We start from the raw sequence: 13,695 nt of genomic DNA, 5'->3' as shown, positions 1-13,695 counted from the left end.
CCTGCCTCAACAGAAACCCTGCCCCCTCTGACCTTTACACAGGGAAAACAGCTAACCAGCCACAAAGAAACACACACACACACACAAGAAAACCCTTTTTGCTCCTTCTTCAACTGCTGCCCTTCAGACTCTGATAAGCTCCTCCCACAGCTAATCCCCTGCCTCAACAGAAACCCTGCCCCCTCTGACCTTTACACAGGGAAAACAGCTAACCAGCCACAAAGAAACACACACACACACACACACACAAGAAAACCCTTTTTGCTCCTTCTTCAACTGCTGCCCTTCAGACTCTGATAAGCTCCTCCCACAGCTAATCCCCTGCCTCAACAGAAACCCTGCCCCCTCTGACCTTTACACAGGGAAAACAGCTAACCAGCCACAAAGAAACACACACACACAAGAAAACCCTTTTTGCTCCTTCTTCAACTGCTGCCCTTCAGACTCTGATAAGCTCCTCCCACAGCTAATCCCCTGCCTCAACAGAAACCCTGCCCCCTCTGACCTTTACACAGGGAAAACAGCTAACCAGCCACAAAGAAACACACACACACACACACACACACACAAGAAAACCCTTTTTGCTCCTTCTTCAACTGCTGCCCTTCAGACTCTGATAAGCTCCTCCCACAGCTAATCCCCTGCCTCAACAGAAACCCTGCCCCCTCTGACCTTTACACAGGGAAAACAGCTAACCAGCCACAAAGAAACACACACACACACACACACACAAGAAAACCCTTTTTGCTCCTTCTTCAACTGCTGCCCTTCAGACTCTGATAAGCTCCTCCCACAGCTAATCCCCTGCCTCAACAGAAACCCTGCCCCCTCTGACCTTTACACAGGGAAAACAGCTAACCAGCCACAAAGAAACACACACACACACACACACAAGAAAACCCTTTTTGCTCCTTCTTCAACTGCTGCCCTTCAGACTCTGATAAGCTCCTCCCACAGCTAATCCCCTGCCTCAACAGAAACCCTGCCCCCTCTGACCTTTCTTTACACAGGGAAAACAGCTAACCAGCCACAAAGAAACACACACACACACACACACAAGAAAACCCTTTTTGCTCCTTCTTCAACTGCTGCCCTTCAGACTCTGATAAGCTCCTCCCACAGCTAATCCCCTGCCTCAACAGAAACCCTGCCCCCTCTGACCTTTACACAGGGAAAACAGCTAACCAGCCACAAAGAAACACACACACAACAAGAAAACCCTTTTTGCTCCTTCTTCAACTGCTGCCCTTCAGACTCTGATAAGCTCCTCCCACAGCTAATCCCCTGCCTCAACAGAAACCCTGCCCCCTCTGACCTTTACACAGAGAAAACAGCTAACCAGCCACAAAGAAACACACACACACACACAAGAAAACCCTTTTTGCTCCTTCTTCAACTGCTGCCCTTCAGACTCTGATAAGCTCCTCCCACAGCTAATCCCCTGCCTCAACAGAAACCCTGCCCCCTCTGACCTTTACACAGGGAAAACAGCTAACCAGCCACAAAGAAACACACACACACACACACACACAAGAAAACCCTTTTTGCTCCTTCTTCAACTGCTGCCCTTCAGACTCTGATAAGCTCCTCCCACAGCTAATCCCCTGCCTCAACAGAAACCCTGCCCCCTCTGACCTTTACACAGGGAAAACAGCTAACCAGCCACAAAGAAACACACACACACACACACACACACAAGAAAACCCTTTTTGCTCCTTCTTCAACTGCTGCCCTTCAGACTCTGATAAGCTCCTCCCACAGCTAATCCCCTGCCTCAACAGAAACCCTGCCCCCTCTGACCTTTACACAGGGAAAACAGCTAACCAGCCACAAAGAAACACACACACACACACACACACACACACACAAGAAAACCCTTTTTGCTCCTTCTTCAACTGCTGCCCTTCAGACTCTGATAAGCTCCTCCCACAGCTAATCCCCTGCCTCAACAGAAACCCTGCCCCCTCTGACCTTTACACAGGGAAAACAGCTAACCAGCCACAAAGAAACACACACACACAAGAAAACCCTTTTTGCTCCTTCTTCAACTGCTGCCCTTCAGACTCTGATAAGCTCCTCCCACAGCTAATCCCCTGCTTCAACAGAAACCCTGCCCCCTCTGACCTTTACACAGGGAAAACAGCTAACCAGCCACAAAGAAACACACACACACACACAAGAAAACCCTTTTTGCTCCTTCTTCAACTGCTGCCCATCAGACTCTGATAAGTTCCTCCCACAGCTAATCCCCTGCCTCAACAGAAACCCTGCCCCCTCTGACCTTTACACAGGGAAAACAGCTAACCAGCCACAAAGAAACACACACACACACACACACACACACAAGAAAACCCTTTTTGCTCCTTCTTCAACTGCTGCCCTTCAGACTCTGATAAGCTCCTCCCACAGCTAATCCCCTGCCTCAACAGAAACCCTGCCCCCTCTGACCTTTACACAGGGAAAACAGCTAACCAGCCACAAAGAAACACACACACACACACAAGAAAACCCTTTTTGCTCCTTCTTCAACTGCTGCCCTTCAGACTCTGATAAGCTCCTCCCACAGCTAATCCCCTGCCTCAACAGAAACCCTGCCCCCTCTGACCTTTACACAGGGAAAACAGCTAACCAGCCACAAAGAAACACACACACACAAGAAAACCCTTTTTGCTCCTTCTTCAACTGCTGCCCTTCAGACTCTGATAAGCTCCTCCCACAGCTAATCCCCTGCCTCAACAGAAACCCTGCCCCCTCTGACCTTTACACAGGGAAAACAGCTAACCAGCCACAAAGAAACACACACACACACACACACAAGAAAACCCTTTTTGCTCCTTCTTCAACTGCTGCCCTTCAGACTCTGATAAGCTCCTCCCACAGCTAATCCCCTGCCTCAACAGAAACCCTGCCCCCTCTGACCTTTACACAGGGAAAACAGCTAACCAGCCACAAAGAAACACACACACACACACACACACACACACACACACAAGAAAACCCTTTTTGCTCCTTCTTCAACTGCTGCCCTTCAGACTCTGATAAGCTCCTCCCACAGCTAATCCCCTGCCTCAACAGAAACCCTGCCCCCTCTGACCTTTACACAGGGAAAACAGCTAACCAGCCACAAAGAAACACACACACACACACACAAGAAAACCCTTTTTGCTCCTTCTTCAACTGCTGCCCTTCAGACTCTGATAAGCTCCTCCCACAGCTAATCCCCTGCCTCAACAGAAACCCTGCCCCCTCTGACCTTTACACAGGGAAAACAGCTAACCAGCCACAAAGAAACACACACACACAAGAAAACCCTTTTTGCTCCTTCTTCAACTGCTGCCCTTCAGACTCTGATAAGCTCCTCCCACAGCTAATCCCCTGCCTCAACAGAAACCCTGCCCCCTCTGACCTTTACACAGGGAAAACAGCTAACCAGCCACAAAGAAACACACACACACACACACAAGAAAACCCTTTTTGCTCCTTCTTCAACTGCTGCCCTTCAGACTCTGATAAGCTCCTCCCACAGCTAATCCCCTGCCTCAACAGAAACCCTGCCCCCTCTGACCTTTACACAGGGAAAACAGCTAATCAGCCAGAAAGAAACACACACACACACAAGAAAACCCTTTTTGCTCCTTCTTCAACTGCTGCCCTGCAAACTCTGATAAGCTCCTCCCACAGCTAATCCCCTGCCTCAACAGAAACCCTGCCCCCTCTGACCTTTACACAGGGAAAACAGCTAACCAGCCACAAAGAAACACACACACACAAGAAAACCCTTTTTGCTCCTTCTTCAACTGCTGCCCTTCAGACTCTGATAAGCTCCTCCCACAGCTAATCCCCTGCCTCAACAGAAACCCTGCCCCCTCTGACCTTTACACAGGGAAAACAGCTAACCAGCCACAAAGAAACACACACACACACAAGAAAACCCTTTTTGCTCCTTCTTCAACTGCTGCCCTTCAGACTCTGATAAGCTCCTCCCACAGCTAATCCCCTGCCTCAACAGAAACCCTGCCCCCTCTGACCTTTACACAGGGAAAACAGCTAACCAGCCACAAAGAAACACACACACACACACACACAAGAAAACCCTTTTTGCTCCTTCTTCAACTGCTGCCCTTCAGACTCTGATAAGCTCCTCCCACAGCTAATCCCCTGCCTCAACAGAAACCCTGCCCCCTCTGACCTTTACACAGGGAAAACAGCTAACCAGCCACAAAGAAACACACACACACACACACACAAGAAAACCCTTTTTGCTCCTTCTTCAACTGCTGCCCTTCAGACTCTGATAAGCTCCTCCCACAGCTAATCCCCTGCCTCAACAGAAACCCTGCCCCCTCTGACCTTTACACAGGGAAAACAGCTAACCAGCCACAAAGAAACACACACACACAAGAAAACCCTTTTTGCTCCTTCTTCAACTGCTGCCCTTCAGACTCTGATAAGCTCCTCCCACAGCTAATCCCCTGCCTCAACAGAAACCCTGCCCCCTCTGACCTTTACACAGGGAAAACAGGTAACCAGCCACAAAGAAACACACACACACACACAAGAAAACCCTTTTTGCTCCTTCTTCAACTGCTGCCCTTCAGACTCTGATAAGCTCCTCCCACAGCTAATCCCCTGCCTCAACAGAAACCCTGCCCCCTCTGACCTTTACACAGGGAAAACAGCTAACCAGCCACAAAGAAACACACACACACACAAGAAAACCCTTTTTGCTCCTTCTTCAACTGCTGCCCTTCAGACTCTGTCAGTCCTCGCTCGCCATGGCAGAATGGACTTTGCGAAAGGGCAAATCAAACATTGCTTCAAGGGTTAAAAACCTTGCTGCATGATGCCAATCTTCCAGAGAGTTATTGGGCCGAAGCTCTCTCGTGTTTTATTTACAGTTACAATCGCAGGTTGTCTTCAGCGATTGGTTGTACCCCCTATGAGAAGATGTTTGGCAAGAAACCATACATCAAACACATGAAAATTTTTGGTTCTGACATGTGGATTCACTCACCACAAAGCTCCAAATTAGGCAAACGTGGTTTGCATGGTATCTTTCTAGGTTATCAGAAAGGTTCTTACAGAATAATGATGACTGACTCTAAGACAATTAAGCTCACAAGAAGTGTTGAGTACAATGCCAAGTGGGGGGAGAATGTGGGAATTTTCCAATGTTATCCTGATGACAGTGATGAGACTGAGGATAAGCAACAACAACCCACACCCACTGATGAAGGTTCTGATTCTGAGTCTGAAACTGAATCGGATACTTCAGAGGATTTCAAGAGTGCGAAAGCCTCTATGCGACCCTCTGAAAGCTCTGATCAGGAATTGGAAGAACCATTGTTCACAATAGGCCACTTTTCTCCTAAGAAGGAAGAGGAGAGTGTTGAAGACCAAAGGCTAATTCGCAGGTCACAAAGAGCCACTAAAGGCAGACCTCCAAAGAGATTTGCTGATGAATTTGCTAAGACAGCAGTAGCAGCTGTTAAAAGCTCCAAGAAGGTATTTGAACCTTCAAGTTTCCAAGAAATCCAGGATTTGGATTCTAAGGAAGCTGAGCCATGGTTAAATGCCATGAAGGCTGAGCTTGATTCCTTAGAAAAGAACAAAACTTGGGAGCTAGTTCCAGTAGTTCCAGGAATGAAACTGCTTGGAAGCAAATGGGTCTTCAAAGCGAAGACAGATCAAAATGGCAAGATAGTCAGACACAAAGCCAGATTGGTAGCCAGAGGTTTTGCACAGGTACCAGGTGAAGACTATCACGAGACCTACTCACCCACTGTGAGATATGAGAGCATTAGGCTTATGCTCAAGCTAGCTGCAGAGGAGAATCTACACATTAGTCACCACGATGTAAATACAGCGTTTTTGTACGGATCTCTAGGTGAATCACTTTATATGCTTCCACCTGATGGCGTACAGGTAAAACAGGGATTTGTTTGTGCTCTGAAGAAGTCCCTTTATGGTCTCAAACAAAGTGCACGGTGTTGGCACACAAAACTCACTGAAGCATTGTTTTCTCTAGGTTTTCAGCAAGGGAAAGCTGATCCATGTGTGTTTGTCAAAGAGGAGGGGCAAAAGAAGCTGTATTGTTTGTTTTATGTTGATGATATTTTATTCTTTTGGAAAGATGTCACAATGTACAACAATGCCCTAGCTCAACTGAAAGAGCACTTTGACATGAAAGATCTTGGTGAGGTAAACAACTACCTATCTCTGGAAATAGAGAAAGATCAAAGTGGTAACATTCTAGTACACCAGTCACGGAAAATTGCTGATGTGTTAAGCAAACTAAACCTGATGGATGCTAACCCTGTAGACACACCGATGGCAACAGGTTATCAGGTAGAAGACACTGAAGAAGCATTTTCTGACACTACACTGTACAGAAGTGTGCTAGGCAAGCTAAACTTCATTGCCAGATGTTCAAGACCTGACATTGCTGTTAGCTGTAATTTGCTAAGCAGACAAGTTAACAATCCTACTGTTAAGGATTGGAAAGCTCTGAAAGGCACTATGCATTACAGACTGAGATTTAACAATCAGAAGTCTGGTGGCCTTGAGATTTTTGCAGATGCAAGTTTTGGAAGTGACACTACAGACAGGAAAAGTACGTCTGGAGTTTGCTACATGTACAATCAGGGTCTATTTGATTGGTCATGCAAGAAGCAAACAACAATCAGCTTAAGTACTTGTGAAGCTGAACTAAATGCACTGTCTTATTCACTTAAGGATTGTGAATGGTTGTTACAATTGTGCAAAGACATGAAAATTCCTGTCAAATGTCCAATCCAGGTTTACCAGGACAACAAAGCATGTTTGGCTTTGCTGAATTCGGAAGGTTGTAAGCAAAGCACGAAGCACTTGCAGTTGAAGGTGCAACATGCTAGGGAACATATTCAGAAGGGACTCGTAACGGTGTCCTATATGCCAGGTAATGAAATTCCTGCTGATGTATTGTCCAAGATTGTATCAAGGGATCAACACTGTACCTATGTACAGAAGTTGGGTTTGTACTGATATTGTACGAACACGCTGCCCAGTGATGTTCACAGAAAGGGGGAGGATGTTGGTTTCTGCTCTCTTCACTGTGCAGCGAAGTGCTTGTCACAAGACACTGTTTACATTCCACAGTCAGAGTACTGTTGGGTTTTCCCACGGGAATGGGAAGCTGGATGTGACGTACACTGGTTTCCTGTTTTTTCACTGATCTCTCGGTGTTCTTCGTTCCGAGGAGAAGGACGGTTGCTTCTCTGCTCCCGCAGAGGCAAGATGCATGTTTGTAATTTCTCCACTTTGAACTGAAAATAAAGCAACTTTAAGCATGTGGCACGTACTGTTCATCATTCCGTTGTGCAAAGGACTCTGCAATTTCAACAAGTAATAGTGCCACTGTATTCTGCTCTGGTCAGACCTCACCTGGAGTACTGTGTCCAGTTTTGGGCACCACAGTTCAAGAAGGACACTGACAAACTGGAACGTGTCCAGAGGAGGGCAACCAAAATGGTCAAAGGCCTGGAAACGATGCCTTATGAGGAATGGCTAAGGGAGCTGGGCATGTTTAGCCTGGAGAAGAGGAGGTTAAGGGGTGATATGATAGCCATGTTCAAATATATAAAAGGATGTCACATAGAGGAGGGAGAAAGGTTGTTTTCTGCTGCTCCAGAGAAGCGGACACGGAGCAATGGATTCAAACTACAAGAAAGAAGATTCCACCTAAACATTAGGAAGAACTTCCTGACAGTAAGAGCTGTTCGACAGTGGAATTTGCTGCCAAGGAGTGTGGTGGAGTCTCCTTCTTTAGAGGTCTTTAAGCAGAGGCTTGACAACCATATGTCGATGGCCCTTGTGGTCTCTTCCAACTATATGATTCTATGATTCTAGGGGGAAAGTGGCAAGCCATATTTTTCCCCTGCAAATCTCTCACTCACAAGGCTACTTTGTTTGCAGTAAAGAAGCAGCTACTGGGCAAATACTACAGAAATGGTACAGAAGGCTGTGCTGTAACATGCAATTTTAGCCCTTTAGCTGCTTAACAAAAGTTCTCTGGTGCGGGAAAATTAGAGAGAAAACACATTTTAAAATATGCACAGTAAACTCACATTATATATACTTATATAGCATTGGCAAAGAAACCCAGCAGAGAGGTTAATAAAGTTCACCACACACACAATGTGAAAATAATCACATCTTTCTAGTTTTATCCTCTCAACTATCAAAATGTGGTTTTGTGTAATTTATGATTTGCCCATTATTGTAGCCTGCTTAAATCCCAGCTATGCAGCTCTTACATGTTAATGATGAATATTATCATGGACACTGAAGAGAGAAGCAGTTTTCAAAGTTTGGAAAACCATCACATCATGGCCAACCACAATAATTCTTCCAGAGCATCATCTGCATCCTGTTTATGTAAGTTCTGCAGTGGGAGAAACCATATGTTGTATGTGATTTCACCTTTACTGCTGCATCTGTTCCTAAGAGAGAAACTTCTGCCACTATTTTGATTTCCTGGGGAAATTGGATGCTCATAATCTGGGAGTCAGGAAAGAGCTCCTTGCATCCTCTCTAACTGAAAAGATGGGTAACTGCCATGTATAAAACAGCTGCAGACTTACTAAAAATAGCCTGTATCTCATCCTAAACCTTTTCCGGAGAGTAGCTATTGTAGCAAACACAACTCAAGAGTCTTGTGCCACTTAAAGCCTAAAACGCTCATTATGGTGTAAGTTTTCATTGACTAGACTGCTTTATCTAATGCCATCACATGCTATCCCTCAGCTGGCATCTCAAACCAGCTTTCTCAGAAGGGAGGAAAACTGGCTGCAATGGGACTTACTTTTACGATTGCCAGCTTTACTGGTTTTGCTGCTGTGCTTTAATGGAATCAAAACATGCAGAAATTAAACAAGCGTATCTCAATGCATGACTTTTAACTCCATGCAAGGAAAAGCTCCACCTTCTTTATTTTTGTATGTCAAGCTGACGTTTAAGCCATGGAACATCAACAGCCGAGAGTTGATTCCTGGATGTGGACTAGGTAGGTGCAAGCATGGCTGGTGGAGCCAGGGGCCAGGAAGCTTTTCGGGCTCCTGAGGCCAATGGCTGGGCTGCAGAGGGAGGGAGGGAGGGAAGGAGATAGGGTGGTAATATTGGGTGGCTTTTCAGGACACAAACTGTGAGGACAGCTGGGTAGGTGGCATGTGAAATGCTGGTGACAGCCGAGAATGAAATGCATGGTTCTAGAGGCAGCTGACAGGGTGAGCGGGGATTCACTATATATTGCCAGCTCAAAAATTCTGAAATAAAACAGGGTCAATCTAAAGGGTCAATTTTACAGCTAGACTCTATCTATTATCTGACAAGGTTCCTGTGTATAATGCCAGTAGAATAGGCAGAAATTCAGCAGATAAAAGTTTTACACAGTGTGTTTGCAAACAAGGAAAAGAGATCCAGCTCCTGAATTCATATGTTCCTGGACTTCCCACTGTTGCACCCGGAGTTATTCCTTGCTGCTCTTGGAAGAGCCATTATCTGAAGCAGAGAACTGCTGGCGATCTGGGTTCCTGTGGTGGTGGGGATAGCTGCAAATGGTCCTGTAAACTTGATCAGCCCCAGAATCTATTTGCAATACCAGGACTGAATTCTGGAAGATGTGAAGGGATTGTTTTCAGACTGTTTCTCAGCAGGTTCAGAGTGTCTTTTTCTCCCTGTTGAGCAACTTCGGATTAAGGAGCACAGCTTTCAGAGGTCAGATGGACTTCAAGTTCTATTTAGACTGATGTTTTAAACCAATTCCAAATTTGTTTTATGTGCATATACATGTGAAACTCTGACACACATATTCATGATTAGATTGAAATATATAGGCTCCTGTCTATATCTTCTTGGGCAATTATTCTGGTTCCAGTTTTCATGTCAGCTTTTAGCTCCTTGATCTTTCTCTTTTGATATGGTGCTCTGAGGCTTTCATGGTCTTTGCAGCTTTACTACTGGGAGCAGAGGTGATTATAAGAATTCTTTCCTGTATTCTTTTTGCATAAAACAAATAGATTTACGTTCAAAGACTTTGAGAACCAAACCACAGAGAGAGTTCGCTGTGAGTAAACAAAACAACAGCTGCAAATAATTCTAACTGGGAGCTCTATGCAGCCATAAAGTAAAATTCAGCAGAACAACCTTCATAAAAAGAACCTTAGGAAAACAAAAGAAGAAAGAAGAACTCAAATCCTGTGTACAGAATAGATGGGTGGTTTGATACAGAAGTGGTACATATCAGGATCATTACCTATAAACAAGTTAAACAAGGGCTGTTTCAGTTGATTTGTTTTTGCAGAGATAGGAATAATAATAATAATAATAATAATAATAATAATAATAATGGTAAAGGTAAAGGTACCCCTGCCCGAACGGGCCAGTCTTGACAGACTCTGGGGTTTGTGCGCCCATCTCACATCTATTGGCCGGGGGCCAGCGCTGTCCGGAGACACTTCCGGGTCACGTGGCCAGCGTGACAACGCTGCTCTGGCGAGCCAGAGCCGCACACGGAACGCCGTTTACCTTCCCGCTGGTAAGCGGTACCTATTTATCTACTTGCCCCCGGGGGTGCTTTCGAACTGCTAGGTTGGCAGGCGCTGGGACCGAGCAGCGGGAGCGCACCCCGCCGCGGGGATTCGAACCGCCGACCTTTCGATCGGCAAGCCCTAGGCGCTGAGGCTTTAGCCCACAGCGCCACCCGCGTCCCTTAATAATAATAATATATTATTTATACCCCGCCCATCTGGCTGAGTTTCCCCAGCCACTCGGGGCAGCTCCCAATCGAATGTTAAAAACAATACTGCATTAAATATTAAAAACTTCCCTAAACAGGGCTGCCTTAAGAAGTCTTTTAAAAATAGGAGAGCTGCTTATTTCCTTGAGATCTGAAGGGAGGGTGTTCCACAGGGCGGGTGCTACTAGAAGGCCCTCTGTTTGGTTCCCTGTAACCTCACTCCTCACAGTGAGGGAACTGCCAGAAGGCCCTCGGCGCTGGACCTCAGTGTTCGGGCTGAACGATGGGGGTGGAGATGCTCCTTTAGGTTTACAGGACCGAGGCCTGTATACTGTATATGCCTTTGTATGTGAGCAAAAATGCTACACTGATGATGCTTGGCATGGGGACAGGGTGAGTTTCTATTCCAAATGGCATTTGGGATCCAAAACAGGGCCAGGAATATTGTAGTGGGTTTCTGGGCTACTTCCAGAGATGGTCTGTGAGGCTGGGGCTGCACTAGGGCACTGTGTTGAATGCTCTGCATGCAAAAAGCGAGGTTCATAGCTTTGAAAGAAAACTTACCGTATTTTTCGCCCTATAGAACGCACTTTTCCCCCTCCAAAAATGAAGGGGAAATCTGTGTGCATCCTATGGGGCGAATGCAGGCTTTCACTGAAGCTTGGAGAGCGAGAGGGGTCGGTGCACACAGGAAGGCTTCAGGAAGCTATCAGCAAGCCTGGGGAGCCCGCGGGAGTTCCCACAGGGCTCCCTAGGCTGCGGATAGCAGCCTGCTGCCTGGAGCGTGGGGCAGATATCTGCCTGAAGCAGAGCGCCCCGCGCTTCGGGCAGATATCTGCAGCCTAGGGAGCCCTGGGGGGGGTAAATTTTTTCCCCTTTATTTCCCCCCCCCAAAAAAAAACTAGGTGCGTCCTATGGGTCGGTGAATCCTATAGGGTGAAAAATACGGTATTCCCCTAATAATAATTAGAATTTTTTTTTTACTGATTCAGACCTATTCTGGAGCACCTCAGCTTCTGCCTGTGCCTTCACTCCTCTCCCCTTCAATGAATTAGAAGCAAAGCCACCACTCCATCCTTTGAACTGCTACAGTCCCAGAAGAATCAGCTAAGACGACCCTTCACTATATGTGCATGTGAGATGTCTGTAAGACTTTACATTTTGCAAGCTTGCATCAGTCCTACCTAACATTGTCATGTCTCTGAATGTAAATTTTATGGAAAATCCTTTCAGGTGGCTTCAGGAAATCTTCCTTCATTTCCATGGCAACATTCCTGGGCAAAAGACTCATCAGAAGTCGCTCCTAAAAGTTAAACAAAAACAAAAGCATAGTTGTCAAAACTGCTATTAAGCTTGAATAGTTCATCTGATCAAATTTGTATGCAGGATAACATCGACACATAAAATCAAGCAAGGAATCCCAATTAGAAAAACCTCAAGCATCTAAAATGTTGATCGTGACACCAAGGCATTTAATATTTCTCAGTTCCATCTAAAGATCTAGCTTAGTGTGAACCCCCAGTTTCCTGGAGAGAAGATTGCTTTTTTAAAGTAAGAAGTTTTAGTGATTTTTCAGTGTATAGACCCAATTACAAACAGCCCTGGAGAGAAGATTGTTGCTGCTGTGCTCCTCCCTTGGTCCTGCTGCCTTGCAGGTAGCTTAGGTTTGGCATTAGTCCATCATCTGAACTTGGGGGTGTGGTTTATTTCACTCTAGACACACCATAAGCTGTAACCATGTCTTGTTCTTTGTTTATAGCTCATAGTTTGTCTGGAGCAGACCAACCACAAACCTGGAATCAGGTGGCATGCTAAGCCAAACCAAACCACAACTCCGCCCCAGAGAGCACAGCAGCAGCAGAACTGGGGGAAGAAGCACAGCAGCTGCCATCTCCTCTCCAGAAATCTGCATGTTCAAACTGAGCCTCTAGAGCAGCCTTTCTCAATCCTGGGCTCCAAAATGCTTTTGGACTGCACTCCTATCCTTCCTAGCTATCAGGATCAGTGGTCAGGAATTATGGAAGTTGTAGTCAAACATCTGTGGACCCAAGGTTGCGAAAGGTTGCTCTAGCGTCTGGTCTGATACTGTCTCTTAGGAATATGAGGTTGTGACCTTGAAATTAAAAATTATATTTTCCCTCCTGCCAGCACTACATAATGTACTTCTCCTTGTGTAGACTTGTTTACACGTATATATGACATAACAGATGTATGAAATCTGATACACAGTAGTATCCAAAAGTTCCAACGACAAAGTGCCAAATACTCATTTTTACCAATGACATGTTGCTGTCTTTCATTGATACATGTTGTGGTAAGTATCAGAAAATTAACCCTTCTGGCCTGGACATGGTGCATTAGCACTGAACTCCCCTCTCCTGTCTGCTAAGTATTTTCGGGACAGCTAAATTACCAGACTGTGTGAACAAAGACTTTCACTACTTGGGTAAATATTTCCTTTCCTATTCCACGCTACCACTAATCTTGAAGAGGATTAATTATGAGCACTATGAATACCAGAATTAAGTAAGAAACAAACCCAACTGTGCAAGCAATGGCCGAGCCATAAAAAGATTGGGGGGGGGGAGGTGGCTGGAAATGATATAAATACTAGTGCCTTACAAACCAATGCAGAAAGTTCTCGCTGAGATTAAAAAAGATATGGCTAAAGTAAAAACAGAGCTTTCAGAGCTGCATAAAAAAAGAATGAATTTGAACAACATTTGAATATGCATGAGATGGTTACACAAGCGAATCAGAGTATTGCAGATAAGCAGATCTCATTCTTGGAATCCCAAGTAAAGAGTAATTGGCATCAGATGCCCTCCTTCACAAAGAGAAGCACTTATGGAAGACTTCTTTTAAAAGCTGCTATCTCCGCTGGAAAATCAAAGCATTGAAATCAAACAAATCAAGGAGTC

The 13,695-nt window shown here is 45.6% G+C and overlaps 1 protein-coding gene and 1 long non-coding RNA gene across 5 annotated transcripts in view; one reads left to right on the top strand and one right to left on the bottom strand.

Annotated features, from left to right (window-relative positions):
- Nucleotides 1-11,952, top strand: part of LOC309515264 — a 94,132-nt gene extending 82,180 nt beyond the window's left edge. For both annotated transcript variants that reach the window (XR_014212373.1, XR_014212374.1), the window contains one exon: nucleotides 11,767-11,952. This is a non-coding gene — a long non-coding RNA (uncharacterized lncRNA). The remainder of the gene's footprint in view (nucleotides 1-11,766) is intronic.
- Nucleotides 1-13,695, bottom strand: part of LOC309515173 (adenylate cyclase type 1-like) — a 239,820-nt gene that overhangs the window by 101,371 nt on the left and 124,754 nt on the right. For all 3 annotated transcript variants that reach the window (XR_014212333.1, XM_082192762.1, XM_082192763.1), the window contains one exon: nucleotides 11,959-12,077. Coding sequence is in view for 2 of the 3 variants with exons in the window: in XM_082192762.1 (XP_082048888.1) it covers nucleotides 11,959-12,077 (119 nt within the window). In the remaining variant the exon portion in view is untranslated. The remainder of the gene's footprint in view (nucleotides 1-11,958; nucleotides 12,078-13,695) is intronic.

The sequence above is a fragment of the Podarcis vaucheri genome, assembly GCF_965113315.1.
Source record: "Podarcis vaucheri genome assembly, chromosome: 12".
NCBI lineage: Eukaryota > Metazoa > Chordata > Lepidosauria > Squamata > Lacertidae > Podarcis > Podarcis vaucheri.
Note: the sequence above shows the minus strand (reverse complement) of the source record. Positions and strands in the feature narration are given on the sequence as shown.